Source organism: Pseudorca crassidens, chromosome 11, assembly GCF_039906515.1.
Source record: "Pseudorca crassidens isolate mPseCra1 chromosome 11, mPseCra1.hap1, whole genome shotgun sequence".
Lineage (NCBI taxonomy): Eukaryota > Metazoa > Chordata > Mammalia > Artiodactyla > Delphinidae > Pseudorca > Pseudorca crassidens.
Genome location: NC_090306.1, coordinates 103081371 through 103101998, shown reverse-complemented (window position 1 = coordinate 103101998; position 20628 = coordinate 103081371). Strand labels below are relative to the sequence as shown.

At 56.7% G+C, this 20628-nt stretch overlaps 1 protein-coding gene across 1 annotated transcript in view; it reads left to right on the top strand.

Moving 5' to 3' along the window:
* The first annotated feature begins 2701 nt into the window (after positions 1-2701).
* The window catches only part of CERK (ceramide kinase), a 50127-nt gene continuing 32200 nt past the window's right edge, over positions 2702-20628 (top strand). The window contains exon 1 of the mRNA XM_067698422.1: positions 2702-2949. Within this exon, the coding sequence (XP_067554523.1) occupies positions 2817-2949 (133 nt within the window). The 5' untranslated portion in view covers positions 2702-2816. The remainder of the gene's footprint in view (positions 2950-20628) is intronic.

The window sequence follows — 20628 nt, the reverse complement described above, 5'->3', positions numbered from 1 at the left end:
GGTTTAAGCATGTGGTCCCGCCTTGGCCAGGCCCCTCCCCAGCCAAACCCCGGACTACAGCCCCCTGGGGTGGAAGGCCACGGTAGTGGTTGGCTGGGGCTGCAAAATGCCATAGACTGGGTGGCTGAACAAGGGAAATTCATTTCCTCGGTTCCAGTTCGCAGAGGCTGCAAGTCTAAGACCAAGGTGCCGGCAGGTTGCTCTCCTCTGAGGCCTCTCTCTGTGGTTTGCAAATGGCCGCCCTCCTGCTGCCTCTTCACGCGTTTGGCCCTCTGTGCCCGACTACCCATGATCCCTCTGAGTGCCCAAATCCCCTCTCCTGTAAGGCCGCCAGTCACACTGGATTGGGGCCCACCCCCAAGGCCACATTGTACCTTAGTCACCTCTGTAAAGACTATCTCCAACTCCACTCACGTTCTGAGGCCCTGGGGGTCAGGGCCTCAGCATGTGAATTTTAGGGGGTCACAGTGCAGCCTATAACAGCCGCTAAGAGCCCCCTGGCCTGGCCTGTGGACTTTGAGCCTGTCAGGTGAGGAGGGTGGGGCTCCCCTGGGGCCCGACCAGTGTTTTGTAGTTGATGCTGCTGCCTCCCCGACACAGCTCCCTGAGGGCGGGGGTGCGGAGGGGACCTGAGTCCTCTCTGGGCGCCCCCCTGGCTACAGGATTGTATGAGCTGACGGGTGGCATTCAAGGATCCTGTGTGAATAACCGAGGAGGGCAGAAGGGGCCCGGCCCAGGGAGGCCACAGGGAGAGGCCACACAGCAAGGCTGGCGTTTCTGAGTCCCTGCCCACCGGCCCTTTCCTGGCCTCCCTCCTCACGTGCAGCAGCGTGTTACCAGCCCCCCACCTGGTGCTGGTGCAAGATTTCCAAAGACGTTTCATGTGCACATGTTCGGAGCCTCAGAGCAGCAGCCTTGTTGCCATCAGCCCTACTGGGCTGGGAGATCAGGCCCGCCTTGCCCGAGGGAGGGGCTAGAACTCACACCCCACCTTATGCCCTCTCCTGGCTCCCGATTCCCTGTACCCAGCCTGAACAGGGGCTGGGCTCCCAGAGGAGTGAATCACAGGGAGCTGGCAGGATCAAACCTGTACCTGTGGCTCCCCAGTGCCAGGCACGGGCAGCGAGGCCACGGGCCTGCCCTTCTGCCATCTGCTGAGGGGGCGGACGTGCTCTGAGAGCAGGGCTCGAGCCTTGCTGGGCTGGGTGCTGCACTTAGCAGGGGGTCAGGGAAGGCCCCCTGTGGAGAGGGGACGGGAGAGCTGAGCACGGTGGTGAGGAAGAGAATCCGGGGGCACCAGGGTGATGCCTCTCAGGAAAGTGCTCAGAACAGCAGCCCCCCTCTCCTCGGGCCTGCTCAGGAGGGGAGAGGAGGGCTCAGCTGCCTGCCCCCTCCAGCTTCCTCCCAGGCCCCTTAGAGCAAGACAGCTTCCTCCAGCCAGCCTTCCCTGCCTGCCAGCCTGCAGGCCCCTCCCCTCTGGTGGCCGCTTATACTCCAGCATCTTCCCCTAGCAGGCTGGCTGGCCATGAGAACCTGGGGCTGTGGGACCCCTAGCTGCTCTCTGCAGCCCCCAGCCCAGACACATACTCCAGAGGGCAGTAAAGGGTGGCTGGACCCTGGCAGGCCTCTGAGCCACACCTCTGCTACCTGTGATCAGGACGTGCCTCCTCAGGGAGAATCTGTCCTCATCCTAGGTGTGCAGGCCGGCAGGGCCCTTTGACCCAGACTGCCTGGTTCCAATGCTGGCTCCATCCCTTACTGCTCAATCCCCAGTGCCTAAAACTGCCCCTTTAGGAGTGTAGGGGTGCTGCAGCACCTGCCTCCCTGGGTGGTCATGAGGGTGGCCTATCAGCAGAGGAGAGGGTGCCCAGTTCCATGCTCGCCCCAACACAGTCCACACCTCCAGAGGGTGCATACCAGGCCTTCAAGAGGAGAAGACGGGGTATCCAAGATGCCGCCCGACGCCCAAAGTCAAGCTGCCCAGGGCGGCCGCAGGAGGACAGGCGTGGGGCGCGGAGCCCACCCAAGGCCCGTGGCCTTCCGTCACACCCGCACGACCGCCCAGGCAGCATTTCGGCGCCCCTGGAGGCCCCGCCTGTCCCGATGACCCACCAGGGAGGCGCTACTGAGCTCCACGCCCCCGGCCACGGCGGCCCGGACCCCAGGATCGGCGGCAAGGGGAAGCCACCTCCTCGGGCCAGAGCTAAGCCCTGCGGACTCGCCCGGGCGAGCTCACCCGGTCCGCGCGGCCAGACCCCAGCCCAGCCCCCTCCTTGATCGCCCGGCCCCTCCCCCTCCCCCTCCTCTGTTCCCTGCTCCCTCCTCTCCCTCGCCCCCACGCCCGGCCCCCTTCTCAGGTCCCCCCGCCCAGACCCCCGCCTTGGTTCCTCGGCTCTGCACCCCTCTCGTCCGTCCCCCTCCTCGTCCACTCGCCCGGTCCGCCTCGCGGCCTTTCCTCGTCCCCTCGCCCCGCCCCACTTGCCCCGGCCGAGTCCTCCCTCCCCCGTCCAGCCCCCTCTCAGTCCCCCCAGTCCGGCCCTCCTCCCCAGCCCGACCCCCTCTCCCTCCCCCGCTCCGCCCTCCCCGTCCCCCGCCTGGTCCCCCGCGGCCGCTCTGCGTACGGGGTGACGCAGCGCCGCCCACCCGCGCGCCCCGCCCGCCCCGCGCCGCCGCCGCCGACGCCGACGCTGCCGCCGCCGCCGCAGCCGCAGCCGCGACCCGGGCTCCTGGGGCCGCTAACGGTCCGGCGCCCCTCGGCGTCTGCGCCCGGCGCCCTCAGCCCGGCCGACCCGGCGGCGCCCTGGGCGCTGGGCGCGATGGGGGCCGCGGAGCCGCTGCGCTCGGTGCTGTGGGTGAAGCAGCAGCGCTGCGCAGTGAGCCTGGACCCCGCGCGGGCGCTGCTGCGCTGGTGGCGGAGTCCGGGGCCCGGAGCCGGCGCCCCCGGCGCGGGTGAGTGTCGCCTATGGCCCGCGGGCTCGGCCGGGGTGGCGGGGCAGGGAGGGGCCGGGGAGGAGGGGGCGGGGAGGCCGGCAGGCGGGGGCCCCGGGACCGGAGGCCCGGAGATGGGGGCCGGGGTCTCGGCAGCAGCTGGCAGGGAGGAGTCCCGGGCGCCGAGGGTGTGTACACTCCGGGACCGGGGTGACAAAGAGCGAGCGCCGGAGCGGGGGCGGGGGCGGGGGCGGGGGGAGGTGCCGGCGGGGAGGCCGGAGCCCGGGCGCCTGCGGTCCCGGCGAGGATGCGACCCCGGAGGGCGAGGCGCGGGGTGGTGACGGCGGGGCAGGTCTGCGGCCCGGGAGGTGTCGCCTGGACGGTGCCGCATCTCTGTGACCGGCCCGCAAGTATCTGAAAGGCACCATCCGGATCGATTGTGAGACTGATTACGGATGGATCCCGAGGGAGTGCCGGCGCCCCGCCCTCGGTTTCAGTTTAACCCGAGTACAGATGCTTTTCGTTAGCGGGGATCCAGAGTGGGGTCAGGAATTCCTGTTGTAAAGTGAAAGACAGGCTCATGATCTTCTGTTTGGGATGTGCTCCCTGGTGGGGTTGGTGTGGGTGTTAATTCTGGTGCAACAGGCTGGACGTGGGACCTGCGGAGGCCCTGCGATTTGGAGAAGTGTAATTTAACTGAAAAGGGCACTCTCTCTCCCCAAGGAGAAGGGGCCAGTGGCTCCCAGGGCCGAGACGTCGGCGGCAGAGGGGTGGGCAGAGGCTTATCAAGGAGGTGTCATTTGACCCCTGGCAGGAGGAGGAGGATTACAGGAGGCGCCTTTGGCCAGTGAGAAGGGGGGAGGCGTCCATGGCTGGCGAGGAAGCGCAGGGCTGGCGAGTGTGGGTGTGTTTCCATCTCATTCATTTGTCTTTCGCAATTTTTTATTGAGGGCCTGTCCGGGAAGGGCGCGGCGGTAATCCTCGCCTCTGCTCAGCGCACGTGACACAGTCCCTGCCGCAATGGAGCATTTTCCATTAGAGGGAGAGACAAGAGGGGAACACATAGGGGCGTGTATGTCTCAGAAGAGCCCTGCAGAGTGGGGGCAGGTCGCTGTGGTGCAGGAGGTCTCAGAAGTCCTCACTTGCAGGAGGGCATTGGACCAGAGCCCTGGAGGGACCTGTGCACATTGGGAAGAGATGGTCCTTGCAGGAAGACCACAAGTGCCAAGGCCGGAGGTCCACGGGGTGCTGCAGGAATGGAGGGAGATGGGGGAGGGGAAACGGGGCTGTTTGGGTGGCGTGGGCTGAGATGGGGACCCCAGGAGGGCTTTATCCATCTTAACCTGGAGAAGGGATCCCTGTGGCAGCTTGGAGGAGAGCAGACAGAGGAGGGACTGCAGGTGGGAGGTTGCTGGCCTAGTCCTGGTGGGAGTGGTGGCGAGCAGGGCTGGGTCTGCCTGGATTGAATGAGCAGCGCCAGGGGAACATGAATTCCAGGTTTGTAGTTACTGAAACTGCAGGAGCAGGGATTTCGTTGTTAAGTATCGGGGAGGGGTGTGTAGGTCAGTGTTCTCTGGTGGATGTTCTGACTTTGGGATGGCTTTCAGATGCCTTGGGGGCAGTCGGGGGTGCTGTGATGGGTCTGGGGGTGCTTTCGGACACTGAGGTTGTGTGGCTCTGCTGGTGGGGGAGCAGTGAGGCAGAGCTGGCCGGTTAATTGGGGCCAAGGTCAAGGGCGGTCTCGGACTCTTGTTTTCTAGCCTCGGCGTCACCAGAAGCATGGTCTGCAGAGAGCTTATCTGTGGTCGGGGGTCTGAGGCTCTACCCTTCTACCAGCTTTCTGTTGGCCCCTTGGGAAGACATGTCACTCCTCAGACGTCATCCTCCGACCTCCTGCCTCGCCTGTCCCCGAGGGCTTTTGGGCTTTCCTGTAGACCTCTCGGCGTAAGGATGGGGCGCTGCCGTTTCGTGGGACCTCTCGGCGTAAGGATGGGGCAGTGCCGTTTCGTGGGGCACTTGGGCGCAGCCACTGTACTTCTGTCCTGTATCCCATTCAAGCACGATGCATTCCTGCGGGGCAGCTTCTCCCGTATTTTACGGATATAGAGAGTTTTAGAAACCGGCCCAGCTAGTGGTTGAACCCGGGTTTGAGGCGTGGTGGGTCCAACTCCAGCTGCTGTGCACCGGGTGGTGTGGCCTCCCTCAGGCCACAGCGGCCATGTGGACACTGGACAGACCCCACCCGTCCGGGGCGTCTCGGTGGGGAGGTCGCTCCTCGCCTGCCCTCAGCCGGCCGCCATTATGGTCTGCGGTCCGCAGAGCCTCGGGTTTGTGTGACGTGCTTTGGGGTGGCCCCTCACTGGCACGGCTGCCTGCCCTCTTCCCGGGAACGGTGGTGGCTTCACTCTTACAAACCGTGAAGGCCCTTTCTTACAGGGACCTGGTATGCAAGAGATTGGTCCCCTCCCCGGAGGGGCCGGGGCTGTGGGAGCCCTGGCAGCCCCTGTGCAGCCCACCACCCTGGGAAGGCAGTGGGTCAGCAGTGCAGGGACGCAGCTGCTGCAGCTCGGGGCCTTCCCATAGCGGCACCCCCAGGGCAGTGGGGTCTGTGTCAGGTGATTGCATGCTTGACAGCACCACTGGCAGCAGGGAGACAGGAACCCGTCCACGCGGGACATTTCATTCAGTTACGGAGTGGCAGTACCCGGCCGCTGCAGTCCCAGGCGTGTCTGCTGGCGGGGATGGACTACGGCTTGGCCGGGGAGGGAAGGGAGGGGAGGGTTGTGCAAAAACAGACTGATGGGGTAGGGAGTGAATTGAGATCACCTTCGAAGGACAGAGGAGGGACCTGCCCCGGGGCAGCCGCGTGCACCGGGTGCAGCTGCTTCGTCTGACGCGCTCAGTTTCTCCATAGCATCGCCCCTGTTTGCAGACAGGAAAAATGGAAGTTGTGAACTGATTGCAATTGATGGTAATGTCCAGAAGGGAGCTGGCTTTTAATCCAGGCCCACGCTCCTTCATCGTGAGGGGGCTCAGCAGTTGAGAGCAAAGGAGGGACCAGGATTTCAGGGGGCAGCGTTGTCTGGACCCAGGAACAGCTGCTCTTAAGGAAACTGTGAGGCTCCGGGGCGCCAGCCTGGCCGGAGGTGGGGCAGACTGAAAACAGGAAACCCAGACCCAGTCTTCTCACAGTGGGTCGGGCTAGTTCAGCTTGAAACAGAGTGAAACTGTATCTGGGCTGTACCCCCCGGGGTTCAGGAAAAGAGACTCTGGATGTGTTCCTTTAGAGTTGGAGCTGGGAGGAGTGTGTTGGCACCTGGGGGTGGGGTGGGGCAGTGCCCAGGCTCCACCTTTGAAGGAAATCCTCCCCTTCCTCTGGCAGCTCCCCCTGAACCTGGGATGCCCCGGGGCTGGTGGGGCTCTCCTTGGGTAGGTCACTGCTATATTTACAGAGTGTCCCCCAACACCCCTACGCAGTGCCCAGCAAAAGGTAGGCAAGCCACAGATACTTAAAACAAAAAGGTTTTTTATGCTTATAAAAGTAACTCATGTTGATTTAATAAAATCTAGAAAACACAGAAAAGCACACAGAAAAAGAATCACCCTTAGTCTTAACCTTCAACAGTGAATTATTTTTTTTTTTTTTTTTTTTTGCGGTACGTGGGCCTCTCACTGCCGTGGCCTCTCCCGTTGCGGAGCACAGGCTCCGGACGCGCAGGCTCAGCGGCCATGGCTCACGGGCCCAGCCGCTTCACGGCATGTGGGATCCTCCCGGACCGGAGCACGAACCCACGTCCCCTGCATCGGCAGGCGAACTCTCAACCACTGCGCCACCAGGGAAGCCCAAAACATGATTTTTTTAACGTCAACTTTATTGAGGCATAATTTGCATACAATAAAATTCACACATTTTAAGTGTGTAGTTTGGTGACTTTGCCACGTTTGATCAACTGTCCTAAGGAAAAAGACAAGTACTTAAGGAACTGTGTTTAGGCTTTAGAAAATGTATTTTCTGTGTGTTTGTTAAGATACTGATGACCCCCTCCTCGTGTCCCTCATCCCCATTCCCCCGGGGCTCCTCGTGTGCCTGTGCACGGCAGGTGCTGAACAGCCCTGTGTGGATGGCCGCATATGGGAGGTGAGGTGTGGCCTGCCCCTGGCCACATGGTGAGTGGAGGCTGCCTCGGGACTGGGCTCTGGCTGTGTGGGATGCAGCATGTCCTGGGGTCACCGCTGCCACTGGCAGGAGAACGTGGGGGGGAGTGGTTGCTTTGCTGTTTGCTCTCCCAACACTCTGACTTTTCTCTGGAGGATGTGGGTTCGAAACCATTGGAAGTGGCTGGGAAGCTGAATGGTTTGTGTAAAGCCCACAAATTCTGCAGAATCCTCTAAAGCATAAACACCACAGATCCTGTAGTCCTGTGTTTCAGTATCCCCTGACGTGTCTTAGTTATGCCCCATGAGGAAGTCAAAAGTGCTGTAGATAGTGTCAGATGATGTGAAGCTAACGCCCTGCACAGTGTGATAGGAGGACTCTCAGTATATTTGAATAGGAAATAAATGGCAATCCTGTCTACCTGTTACAGAAAAAAAAAATAGAACCTCATTCTAGATTTGCATGTGATTCACTGTCGGAAGAGACGTACAGGCTTTTGTGGTTTCGAAAGCGGATGTCAGGAAAACAGCAGTCCTGCCTGCCGTCTGTCTCTCTAGGCACCTGCCTCGGTTATGTTCAGGTTACGTGACTTAACAGTAGGCGAACGTGGTCATAAATATCGTAATCTGAGATGATTCCAAGGTTAACTTTTATTTGTTACTCTAAAATAGGTCAGCAAACATTTTCTTCAAAAGCCAGATAGCAATTATTTTAGGCTCTGTGGGTCACAACTTCTCAGCTCTGCTGTTTTAGCACAAAAGCTGCTGTAGGCAGCATGAGAGTGAATGCACGTGGCCGTGTGCCAACAAAACTTTATTTATGAACGTGGACAGCAAGCTGGATTCGGCCTGCGGTTTGCCGACCCTGCTCTAAACCATTATGTATCCTCGTGCGTTTCCCTGCTCTGTTGTTTGGTGCATTCACGTTCAGGATTGCTATGTCTTCATTTTGGGTTGACCCTTTTTCCGTTGTGCAGTGCCCTTCTCTGTCTCTGATCATTGTGTTTGTTCTGGAGTCTGCTTTATCGGTTGACATGGCCACTCCTGCTGCACACGCCTTTTCCATCCTTTTACTTTCAGCCTGCTTGCATTATTAGATTTGAAGTGAGTTTCTTTAGACTGCCTAGGGTTGACTCATGTTTTTTAATTAACTAAGCCAATCTGTGTCTTTATAATGTAAATAGATTAGGGCTTAAGTCTACCATTTCATTTTTTGTTTTCTGGTTTTCGTTTCTCTGTTTTTCCCTGCCTTCCTGTGAATTACTTAAAAATATTTTTTTAGAATCCCATTTTGATTTGTCTATATATCTTCATCTTTTCTTTTAGCTGTTTATGGCGGTAAACTATCAGTGTTGTTTTTGAGCGCACCTCTTTGTACAGAGGTGGAGTGGTTCCCCAGAGTATTGGTCTATATGTGCGTATCTCATCCCAGTCTTGCGGCGCTGCCATGTTACCAATTTGAGGGAAGTGCAGAAACCTTACCTCTCTGCATCACTTTACTCTCCTGTTTTATAATGAAATTGTCTTAATTATTTCTTCTGCATGCATTTAGAACCACATTAGTGCTATAATTTTCTCTTCCACCCGCAAACATTATTTAGAAAAGTCAGGAAGAGAAGGAGATCCTATTGTGTTTACCCATATCTTTGCTTACTCTGTTCTTTCTTCCTTTTTTTTCCCCCCCGCCAGGGACTCTTGTCACTTCACTTCTACTTCCTGCATCCTTTCTTTTATGATAGGTCTGCTGGCAACAAGTTCTCTTAGTTTTTCTTCATCTGAGAATGTCTTAATTTCTCCTTTATCCCTGAAGGAGATTTTTGCTGGGTGTAAGGTTCCAGGTTGACCATTCTTTTCTTTTCAGCACTGGAAAAATATTGTGCCACTTCCTTCTGGCTTCCATGGTTTCTGAGGAGAAATCCACTGTCATTCAAAGTTTTCTCACCTGTAGGTAAGGTGTTGTTTCTCTCTTGCTGATGTGAACCTTCTTTTCCTTGTACTTGATTTTCAGAATCCAGACTGTAATGTGTCTTGGACTGGATTTCTTTGGATTAATCATATTTGAGGTTATGCCTTTTGTCAAATTTGGGAAGTCTTCAGCCATTATTTTTTGAGCACGTTTTCAGCCCCTCTCCTTCTCTGCTCCTGGGACTGTAGTGACACACATGTTGGATCCTCCATTATAATCCCACAGGTCTCTGAGGCTCTGTTCGTTTTGTCTTTTTCTGTTTTGTTTTTAATTCTGTTTTCCTCTGCTGTTCAATTTTAGTCATTTCTGTTGTCCCATCTTCCAGTTCACTGATTCTCTCGACTGCCTCTCCGTTCTGCTGTTGAGTCCACCTGTTTGTTTTCTGTTTTGGTTACTGTATTTTTCAGTTCTAAAATGTCCATTTGGGTCTTATTTATATCTTCTATTTCTTTTTTCTTTTTTAAAGATTTATTTATTATTTATTTATTTTATTTATTTTTGGCTGCATTGCGTCTTAGTTGCAGCATGCGCAGTCTTTGTTGAGGCCTGCATGATCTTTGTTGAGGCATGCGGGCTTCTCTCTAGTTGTGGTACACAGGCTCCAGGGCATGTGGGCTCTGTAGTTTGCGGCACACGGGCCTTCTAGTTGAGGCACGAGGGCTCAGTAGCTGTGGCGCATGGGCGTAGTTGCCCTGCACCATGTGGGATCTTAGTTTCCCGACCAGGGGTCGAACCCGCATTCCCTGCATTAGAAGGCAGATTCTTTACCGCTGGACCTCCAGGGAAGTCCCTATACCTTCTACTTCTTTGCTAAGACTTTTTTTCTTTGCTGAGTCTTTATGTGTCTTCATTTGTTTCAGGTGTGTAATTGTTTGTGAAGCCTTTTCGTAGCGGCTGCTTTAAGGTCCTTGTCAGACAGTCCTAACATCTTTGTCATCTCGGTGTTGGCATCCAGCGATTGTCCTTTTTTTCTCTCGTTTTGAGAGCTTCCTACTTCTTGGCATGGTGGTTGATTTTAGATTGAAACCTGGACATTTTTGTACTGTGTTATGAAATTTTTGTTTGTTTGTTTGCTTTTGTTTTTGTTTTTGCGGTACGCGGACCTCTCTCTGCTGTGGCCTCTCCCGTTGCGGAGCACAGGCTCCGGACACGCAGGCCCAGCGGCCATGGCCCACGGGCCCAGCCGCTACGCGGCATGCGGGACCCTCCCGGACCGGGGCACGAACCCGTGTCCCCTGCATCGGCAGGCGGACTCTCAACCACTGCGCCACCAGGGAAGCCCCTGTGTTATGAAATTTTGGATCTTATTTAAACTTCCTCTTTTAGCTTGCTCTCTCTGACACTGCTCCATCAGGGAAGAGGGGGACTAGTTACCGCCAGGTGGGAGAAGAAGTCCAGGTTCCCCTCGGCCCTGTTGACAGTAGGAGGGGAGGGGCTCCTCATTGCTGCTGGGTGGGCTAGGACTTCTGGCCCCCCACTAGGCCTGCACAGAGACCCCCTTGGCTGGAAGGGGTAGGGGTGCCTCGCACCTGCTCTCCAAGGGTCTCCTGACACCTGGGTAGGTGGAGGTGGGTGGTGGTGAAAATCCTGACTTTCCCCTAGGTCTCCCCTGACACCACCCCACTACTGCTGAGTGAAGGTGGAAGTCCGCTCCCCCTTTGTCTCTCCCGACCCCTGTGGGGAGTGAGGCTCGTTACCAGCTGTCTGGGATGAAAGTTCTGGCTCCCTGCGTGCCTTCCCTCACGCCACGCCACCCTGGTGCCACCCTACACCCTTGAGGGTGGAAATCTAGGCTCCCATTTGGACTTTGCTGGCGTGTGGGCGTGGGGCCAGGTTTCCTGTGTGTTTGTTGCTTGTCTAGAAGTTTCCTGTCTTACTGGGCCGTCCTTCCCCTGGTCCTTTGCCCAGAGAGGGCACTCTTTGTTGGGGTTTTTGGTTTGTACCCACTGGCATTTCCAGGTTGCTGGATTCTTCAAATCTGAGGTGCTTGAGGCAAAAGGAAACCCAGGGAAGTCACCCCTGTCCTTCCCTGGTCCCGAGGTCCCCGGCCAGCTTCCTCCTTCTCCCACCTTTCAGAGTCTCCCTGCGTTCGTGTGACACATGGCTCAGTGGAGGAACAGGGAAAAGCACACCTCGTCCATCATCTCGGCAGCAGAAGGTCCCTGTGCATTTTTAAAAATATTTTTTCTCTCTGTTATTCAGAACAGATTATTCCTACTGACCTGTCCAGCTTCACTGGCTTCCCTCTGTCCCCCCCACTCCGCTGCTGAGCCCGGCTAGTGGGTGTTTTATTTCAGATGCTGTACTTTCAGTTTTAAAGCTTCCATTTGGTTTCTTCTAATAGCTTACTTTTCTCTCCTGGGAACTTCTGTCATCTTTCCATTCATTTTAAGAATGTTCAGCTGTACCTCACCGAGCACGGTTATACCGACCACGTTAAAGTTTTTGTCTGATGCCTCCGACATCTGGGTCATCTCAGGCCGGGCGTCTGTGGACTGTCTTTCCCTTGGGCATGTCAGCGTTTTCTGGTTCTTGGTGTACTGATTAATTTTGTACCCTGGACATTTTTCATATTTCTTTGTAAGGCTCTGGGTCCCGTCAAAGTCCTTTGGAGAATTTTCTTAGGCAGGTGCTCAGCCTGGTTGTACACAGACGGCAAGTCGGTCTCACGTCGTGGGAGGGGTTTCCACATAAGTCCAGCTCTCAAGGCCTTTTTCACGCTGTGGGGGGCCACCCTGGTGTTTGTCACTCGAGGGTGAGTCCGGGGCCGGGGAGCTGGCACACTGGGCAGTTCGGCTCCCAGGGCTCCTCTGTTCCTGGAGCCCGGCGCGTGTCAGTTCACGGGCAGGGCCAGGACGCCCTTCCCAGCCCTGCCGGCCACGCTCTGGCTCCTCTGGACAGAGGGGTGGGTGTTCGCTCTCTGCATCCAGCGAGCTGTTCTAGACCTCAGGCTGCGCTTGGCTCAGAGCTGGGGCTGGAGAGGAAAGGAAGGTTCTGGAAGACTGCCGGGCGCTGCTCCTTCTGCGTGGGTGCTGCTCCGGCCACTGGCCCGCTGCTCTTTGCTTTTGGCGCCTTCAGTTAACTGTCTCCCTCCCATCTTGTCCAGACCTCTTGGTCACCATCAGAGGAGGGATAGGCGGTCGGGCGCCTGCTTCATCCTGGTCGGAACTGTGTCTGTCTCGGCTGACTTTCTCGTGCCGGTAGTGCTGTGCTTGCCGCCTCGAGTAATCCTCACCATAGCCCCTGGAGCCATGCTGGTGTTGTCCCCATTTCAGAGACGGCAGTCTGGGCAGGTGGGGGGCTGCTCCAGAGCTCGGACGCTGAGATGCTGGGGTACGCCCCCTGCAAGGACGTGGATGCCGGGTTCGTTTCTGCAGCGCCCACTGCCTTTCCTGGCAGGCAGGTGGGGGGAGAGCAGGGTTCTTGGAGCAGGAATCAGCCTGGCTGCAGCCCCCAGCGGCCGAGGGCGGGGCCGCCACACGGGCCCCTGGTCACTAGGCTGATGCTTGCACAGAGTAGCACGTGGTCGGAGGAGCCTGTGGCTGTGCAGGTGGGAGTCGGGGACGGGCTGTTTCCTGTGTGTGGAAATGCAGTTGTGCCAGAGTTGGCTCCACGGTATACGGTCCGCAGGTCCAGGGTCAGTGCAACCTGTCCCCTGAACCTACGGCCTGGGGACCCGAGGAGAACCCTGTCCCGAGCAGGGGTGGCAGAGGCGTTTCCTGAAAGGCCAGGCCCGGTCCTGTCACAGGTACTGATGGAGCAGAACCCTGAGGGCGGCAGGGCCGGGGGCCACCTGGAGCCGGACGCTTGGCCAGGTCGCTAGGCCGCTGGTGCTCCAGGACTGCTGGGCTCTCCCTGCAGTGGCCAGGGTCAAAGGCCAAAGTGCGACAAAGGTGGTAGCGAGTCCCTCTTAGGCAGGACTGTTTCAGGACGGGCGGGAGCTGCTCTGGTTTATGGGTTTGGGGTCAGGAGGACACGGTGATGCCTTATCTTTCCGGACGGTGTTGATGACATTTCTTCACGTGGGGACGACAGCGAACTGTCAGCAGTGTGATGTCTGCATCCTGTCTCCACGCCCCATTCAAAGGGAAGGTGCACGTGTGTGAGTGTGTGCACAGGTGCATGTGAGAGACTGCAGGAGCATGTGCACGTGTGCCTGTGTGTGAGCAGCGGCTCCTGGGTGGAAACGGGCCGCCCGCCCTGCCCGCCAGCCTGTGGCCCCAGCAGTCCCCGCGTCTCGTCTTCCTCTCTGGCCACACGCCTTGTGCAGCCTTTCTCAGGAAACCAGTGGACATCAGACCGCACCCGATCCGCGAAGCCGCTGATTCCCAGGCCTCCATCCAGAGCACGCCCGGCTCCCTCCTTCCCGGGGACCCCTTGGCCCAGGTCTGCGTGGCATCTTGGGGGCCTGGGAGGATGGTGCCAGGCCTGCAGCGGGTCTGCCCTGGTACCCAAGGGCCTGGGAGGCCTGATAGAGAATGTTCCGTGGAGGGGGGTCCGCGGGCCGGGGCTTTGGGCTCATTTGCCAGAAGCGGTGCTGCCTCAGAGGTCTGGGTCCCCGGAAACACGCGCTCCTGACTCCTTGTACTGTCTGTGCCTCAGCTGACAGCTCGGCAGGGGCGCCAGGAGCCGTGGGGCATCTTAGATGAGCGTCCAAGGCGGTGAGCCTCCGGAGCTGCTGCTCCCTGCCTGGGGCTGCCTGGCCTGCGGCCCTCCTGGGCTCCGGCACCGCCTCCGCCTCCGTGGTACTTAGCTCCCTCTGCTCCAGCCCCACTGGCCTCTGCCTGTCCTGAAGCTCCGCAGGGATGCTCGTGCCCCAGGGCCTTTGCCCAGCTCCTAGGTTGCCATCAGCCTTTGTCCGTGAGGCATCCCGTCCCCCTGCAGCCCCCAGCCCCGTGGACCTGCTCCACTGCCTTTTCCATAGCATTTATTACTCTGGATAAGTTGATAAAACACGTATATCAACTTCGTCGTTTCTCAGAGGCCTCCCCACATCCGACCGTTACCTGCCAGAGGGCGGGGTTTTTGTCCCGGCACCGCCTCCCTGTCTGAAGCTAGGTGGGCCCGTAGCAGTGCTGAGCACGTGAGTGGAGCCTGGTGGGGCAGCTTCGGGCGCAGTGCCTGGGCTTTTTAATGTTTACTCATGAGCCTTGGTGACTCACGTGTGTTAAGGTTTAGCATAAACCACGATATACCTGATAATTGAATATCTTCTAAGAGAAAAGTACATCTTGAAATATTTTAGGACCTAAAGATGCCAAGGATTTTGTGCCTGGAGTGATCTAGAAAGGTTTAAAAATAGACTCAACTGAGCTGGACACTGATCGAGCCCACAGAGAGCCCGTGGGGCTCCAGGTGGGCCCCTGGCCTGCCCTGCCAGCCCCCCCAGCCCGCTGCTTCTCCCTGTAAACCTGACTATAAATGGCTAAACTGGTCGGGCCGCTTTTCCTAAGAAAAGTGCCTGGTGCCCTCCCTCTTCCTCTGATCCCGGGTCCCTTATCTGAATGCCCTCAGCTGCCCTTTTCTGTAGATCCCATGCTTCCCTCCTAGGCCTGTACAGTCCCTGGCTGGTGAGCATGCCACCTGGCACTCGCCACCTTCTGGAGTTTCTTGAGCCTAAGAGGATAGAGTGTCCCGGACAGGATTACCTCTCAGGACACTTAGCCCCGTGCACCCGAGTCATAGTAAGAGATGTTACCTGCCCCCTGCCCTGGCGTGCGCTAAGAACAGCTAACACGTGGGTGCGGCCAGGCGCCAGGCCCTCTTCTCAGCACTTTAGGTGAGGGTCCTTTCCTTCTCACGTGTCCGCATTTTACAGAGAAGGTGACTCAGCACAGAGATGCCAGGCATTGGCCCAAGGCCACACAGCTGGCAAGCGCCAGGGCCCAGTTCCAGCCTTGGCCTCTCCTCTGGATCCACTGTCGGCCCTTCTGGTCAACAGTGGGGACTGCTGTCAGGCCGGAGTGAGGAAAGGTGGGCCTGTGAGCCAGGCTCGACTTCGGGTCAGAAGAGATGAAAAGGTAGGAAGGAGGCTGCTGGGGAGGAGGGTTCCTCCTGTGAGCATCCCCGGGTAGCTGCCAGAGCTGCAGTGGTGCACAGACGGTCAGGGCCCCTGCAGCACATGGGACACGCACACCAGGTTCCCTCCCAGGCTGGTGTCCTGGTGACGTGCTGGCCACTGTGGGTGTGCAGACAAGGGTCAAAGGTCACATTGTACTGGATCAAGTAAATTATAATTGACCAGCACCTCATCTGAGCATCGGGAACTTTGGGGCTAAAGTAACGAGGATAGACTTACAGTTTTGTTTGAAGTTCTTGTGTTACTGAAATAAACCAGTAAGGGACTTCTCTGGCTGTCCAGTGGCTGAGACTCTGCGATTCCACTGCAGGGGGCACGGGTTAGATCCCTGGTCGGGGAACTGACATCCTGCATGCTGTGTGGTGTGGCCAGAAACAAAACAAACAGACAAAAACCCAATAAGAAATAGTTACAAATGGAAATTTAATTATTAACCCAGATCATTCGGTGGAAACAATTATTGTTCTAATAGAAACGTGACCTGCTGTTGATGAGTCTGTAGGACTTGCCATTCTTCTTCTAGACAGATAACCCTGGAGTGGCAGCCACGCAGCCTTACAGAGCTCGTAAAAAATCGACGAGGAGCTATGTATTGTCAAGGAGCTACGTTGGTTTGTTTCCAACTTTGTTTCCAAAGTGATAGGAATCTAATTTTACTTAAACTTTGTGTGTGTGTCAGGCTAGACTGGGTGAAATGAGAGCCATTATGGGTGATACAGTTTTACTTGGGATCCGCAGGGTCAGCGTAACTAGATTGTCTGTAGCGGGGTTGTCTGTAGCGGGCTGCTGATGGGTCGCCCTTGGGCTAAATTTGGCCCAAATTTGGTCCACAGATATTTTTTGACTTGTCCAGTGAGGTTTTCTTTTCCTTTTCAAATTGTAGTCAACGTTTTAAATCAGGAGATTTCACACCAGAATATCCAAGCTTCGGACGTATCCCTGAGCGATGTCGCCTGTGTGCTGTGATCAGGACTGTGGCCTCCAGGTGGTCGGGGCGCTTGGGTGCCACCCGCCCACCGCCTTGTGGAGCTTCGAGAACACGATCTTGAAACGTCAAGCTGCCGGACGCATTTCCCATTTCTGTGGAGTTAGAAGACCCATTTTTTCCTATATGAGAAAAGCCACTGGGGGTTGCCTGGGCTGGGTAGGGTACCTGAGAAGTAGCTACCTTCAGGATTTGCCTGTTTTGACTGAAATTGGAAAACTGTTCTAGAAATGTCTAGTGGGGCGTGTGGACATGCAGAGGGGGAGGGTGCTTACCCAGCGTCCACCTGTCAGTCCTCGTGCTCCCCTCCGTCGCCCCTGCGGGATTTGCGGCAGGTGTGGACCTGCCGTCACGGGCCGTGGCAGGTGGCAGGTGCTCGAGACCGTGGTTTGTTGTCTTGGTGGCGAGGTCTCGGGCACACGTCTCGGAGAGGAGAAGTACTTTGTGACATTCATGCTGTAGGAGAAAATGTGTAATGCTTGAAGAGATGGAAAACCCGTCTGTAGGTTTAGTCCTCAAAATGCCTCTCTCTCGTTGGAAATCCAAATTCTTCCCTTCTCGTGAAGCCACTTAAGTCTGTCCCTCTCCTTGTGGCCTTTTCCTGTTCTGAATTGGTATCGCGGGTGGCGGTGATGTCACATAATCCAGCCCTGAAGATCCTTTCACCTAAGGCCTCACGTGGAGGTGCCCGGGGGAGGCCGCTGAGTGGGGAGGCAGCGGGCGCAGGGGCGGCTCACCCAGCCAGGCACAAGCGCCGCCCACTGGCATCTGTCCTGGCTCGTCGGCGACCAGCAGGTCCCCCCACTCGGTGCCTTTGCTTGCTCGTCTGTCCAGCAGGGGCGTCGGCGACCTGCCCCAGCGGGCCGTGGGGTTCTGTCCGCGGGGAGCGGTAGCTGGCGTGCGGGTGCCTCTGAAACCAGCCGGGCCTGTGGGCCCCCGCTGCCTCCCAAGGGGACCTCCACCCGTGACCCCTCCCCTCCTCCCCGATCACATCCAAAACCTGTCGTCTGCTGGGCCTGGGACGCCGCTCCCCCAAGTGCCGGGACAGTGTGGCCGTGTGGTCACTAAGTGATCGTGATGTGACTCGGGCGTGTGGGGTCTCTCGTGGCGCCAGCCTGCTCTCCGGACTCTCATTGTCAAACTGGAGCAGGTATTGATGAGTGGAGGGAGGGCCCCCGCCCCGCAGGGCCTTGGAGAAGGTGTGCCACGCTCGCCGCCGAGGGCGCCTCGGGAAAGGGCAGCGTCTGCCTTCAGCCCTGACATGGATCTGTGGGTCGGGTCTGGAAGGTCGCAGCCCAGCTTTGCCCACCGGCCGTGATGGTGTCGTGTAGCAGATGAGAGCGGCACGCTGGCGCGGATGGGGCAGGCGGGGATGGCGGGGCAGTGTGAGCACGGTGACCACGTCCAGTGAATTTGTTTTCTGCGCGGTGTTTCTGGACTCTGCGAGGTGGTGAGCTGAGAGCAGCAGAGCTCCCTGGTCTTCCTTTCCACGGCGAGCTCTCACCCGGGAGCGCTCTGCTCCTGCCCCACGTGTTCAGGCGGCTGAGCTGCCGGGAGGCGCGTTTCACCTGCGTAATGACTCAGGGGGTCAGGCGGTGTGACCTCAGACCCTCGGGCTCTTTCTCGGGAATGGGCCCCGGTGCTGGTGCCCCGGGGTGGGGCTGCATGGCTGCCAGCACCCCGGCTTTTCTCTCTGGCCTCATCGCCGTCTAGTTCCCGTGGACGTGCGTCTCAGGCTGTGACACGATGCATCAGGTGCTCCGTGGGGACCTGCCCTGTCCTGTCCCGTGTGATCCCTCTCACGCGGATGACATGTCCTGGGAGCGGAGTAGTGCCCTTGACTGTGAACTTGTCTTTGCTCTGGTCGCCCTTGGCCCCCTCGATGTCTGTGGGACCCTGGCCACCTCACCACCAGCACGGGGTACGTGTGCGCTGACACACGGGCGGTCGGTCTCCTGGGGGAACAGAGGCCACTGTGCGCTCGGCTGTCCAGGAACTTGTAAGATAAGCAGATTGACAGACAGCAGGGACTCTTCTCCCCCCGAGTCACAGCCGTGAAGCACACTCAGCGTTCGTGGGTCACAGTGAGCACTGAAAAGGCTAGAACAGAACCGAGAACGGTGATGACAGCGGCCGGAGTCCTTAGCTGTCCCGGGAGAGCTGCGGGCCTGCAGCGTGGGCGCCCTGTCCCGCGGGCATTTCTGGAACACGGTGGCCTTCGGTCGCCACCCTTGTGGGAGGGTAACTGCCTGTCACACGAGGCACAGTCGCACTCCTTGGGGAGGGGAGCACAGAAGAATCGCATCACTTGTCAGCAAAAGCCTTGGAACTTCCAGCCCAGGTTTGGTTGCCAGAGTTCAGTCCATTTTTGGAAAGGGTTCTACTGCATGAGAACTGTTTTTTTTCTGAGTTTGTGACAATTATATTTGAACCGGTGGTAATGGCCCTTAAAATAGATTGCTTTATTACTAGAACAATTAATGCTGAAACTGAACTGAGACACAGAGAGAGGCACATTCGAGTTTGGCCAAAGGACCTGAAAGTGAAAGAAGAGGGGGTTGGTCTTAGTCATCTAGTCGGCAGTTCCAACTCACCTGAGCCGCATTCTAAGAAGAAATCAAAATTATTTAGAGCGTGGTTTTATAAACTGCGCAAAACCTAATAAAATGACCTATCCTGATATACTATTGATAAGGATATTCTTGTAAGTGAACGCTTAAGTCCTTCAAAATTAAAGATATTCCAACTGTTTGCCCTACATGGCTGCTTGGTTATTGTTTGTTTTTTGGAAAGAAAGGTCTTTTTCTTCGCCAGTTTCTGAGTGGGTCTGTGGCTGTCAGCGTCCACACGTGGTTGCCCGTCGTGCACACTGGAGTGGAGGGGGGCCCTTGGTTGTGGGTGCAGAGGACGCGCCCCTGCCTCGGTCCCCCCTTGGTGTTCAGGTTTGGCAGGCTTTCTTGAACCTCTGCCTGACGGGAAACGTTTTTTGACAGATTTGCCAGAAGCGGGTCCCGGCCTGCCGGTGGCTTGGACGAGTTCTTTGACCTCCAGGCTTCCGCAGAATGAGGGTCTGGCGCGTCTTCTGTGAGTCCGTCTGTCCAGCGAGGGTCATCGCATTTGCCTTCTGGGTTGTCTGTGAGGATCACAAGCTTCTACACTTAGCACGAAGTGGGCCTCACAAGCGGCAATTATTACTGTTACTATTACTATTACTATGCGCGCCGTAAAGCCGGCGTACTCATGTGACGAAGCGTGACACGTGGAGACCAGAGCTGGACTCGGGTTGGCCAGGCCCTGTGGGAGGTGACCGGTGGGGACACACACAGCTCTGAATGGAACAAGTAAGACCACCCTCAGGGAGATGCCACCTAGTAGGGGGCAGAAAAGTGACTGCAGGCCAGGCTGACACACTAGTGAGGGGGGACCTGGAGGCCTCCCTGAGGAGATGGGGTTTCGGCTGGGAAGCAGAAAGTCCCGGGCCAGTCAGGTGGCCGTGTGTGTGTGTGTGTGTGTGTGTGTGTGTGTGCGCATCTGGGTGTGTGTGTATCTGGCATGTGTGCATCTGTGTGTGTGTGTGTGTATGTGGCGTGTGTGTGTATCTGTGTGTGTATCTCTCTGTGTGTGTGTATCTCTGGTGTGTATGTGTGCATCTGGGTGTGTGTGCATCTGGGTGTGTGTGTGTATCTGGGTGTGTGTGTGTGTGTGGCGTGTATCTGGCATGTGTGTGTGCATCTGACTGTGTGTGTGTATCTGGCGTGCGTGTGTGCATCTGGCTGTGTGTGTGTATCTGGCATGTGTGCATCTGGGTGTGTGTGTGTGTGGCGTGTGTGTGGGCACGGGGTACCTGGTGTATAGACAGACCGTTCCCAGACAAGGGAGCAAGGCTGGGAGCTGGCGGCCTGGCTGAGGGACAGAGGGGGTCCCCGAGAGAGTGTGTGGTTACAACATGCTTACTTTACATCCCAAGCAAGTTATTTGTGACCATACATTCCAGTAAAGCCTTATAAATGCTTTACTTCTTTGGAATGTGTCAGGTAAGTTGTAGAATTTATTGTTATCAGTGAATAAAATGACCAAAATGAGCGTCATAGCTGGAGATTGGGTTTATAAGATGTTTAATAGTATAAAATAAAAATGTCAAATAAGTATTCAAATTTTATGTTTTTTTCCTAATTTTATCAAAAGATTGCCTCTTCTATATTTGTCTTTATTTCGAATCTGCTCAGTTTTTATAACATTGCAAAAGCTGGTGCTACTTAAAATTTCAATTTTAAACTTAAAAAACTCTCCTAAACTATACTTTTATCACCCATATCCTAAACTTTAATATTGTACCAAATGCAATTTAATATCCCAATTAGGGAAGGAGAGAAGGAAGAAAGCACTTCTAGTGAACAATGTGTGTTTTTGTCCTGCGGCTGTGTTTTCCCTGCGTCCTCTTCACTACAAACACACTCACCGTCTTCCGTCTCCCGGAAGACCACCTTACTGCATTTTAACTCTTTGGACACAAAT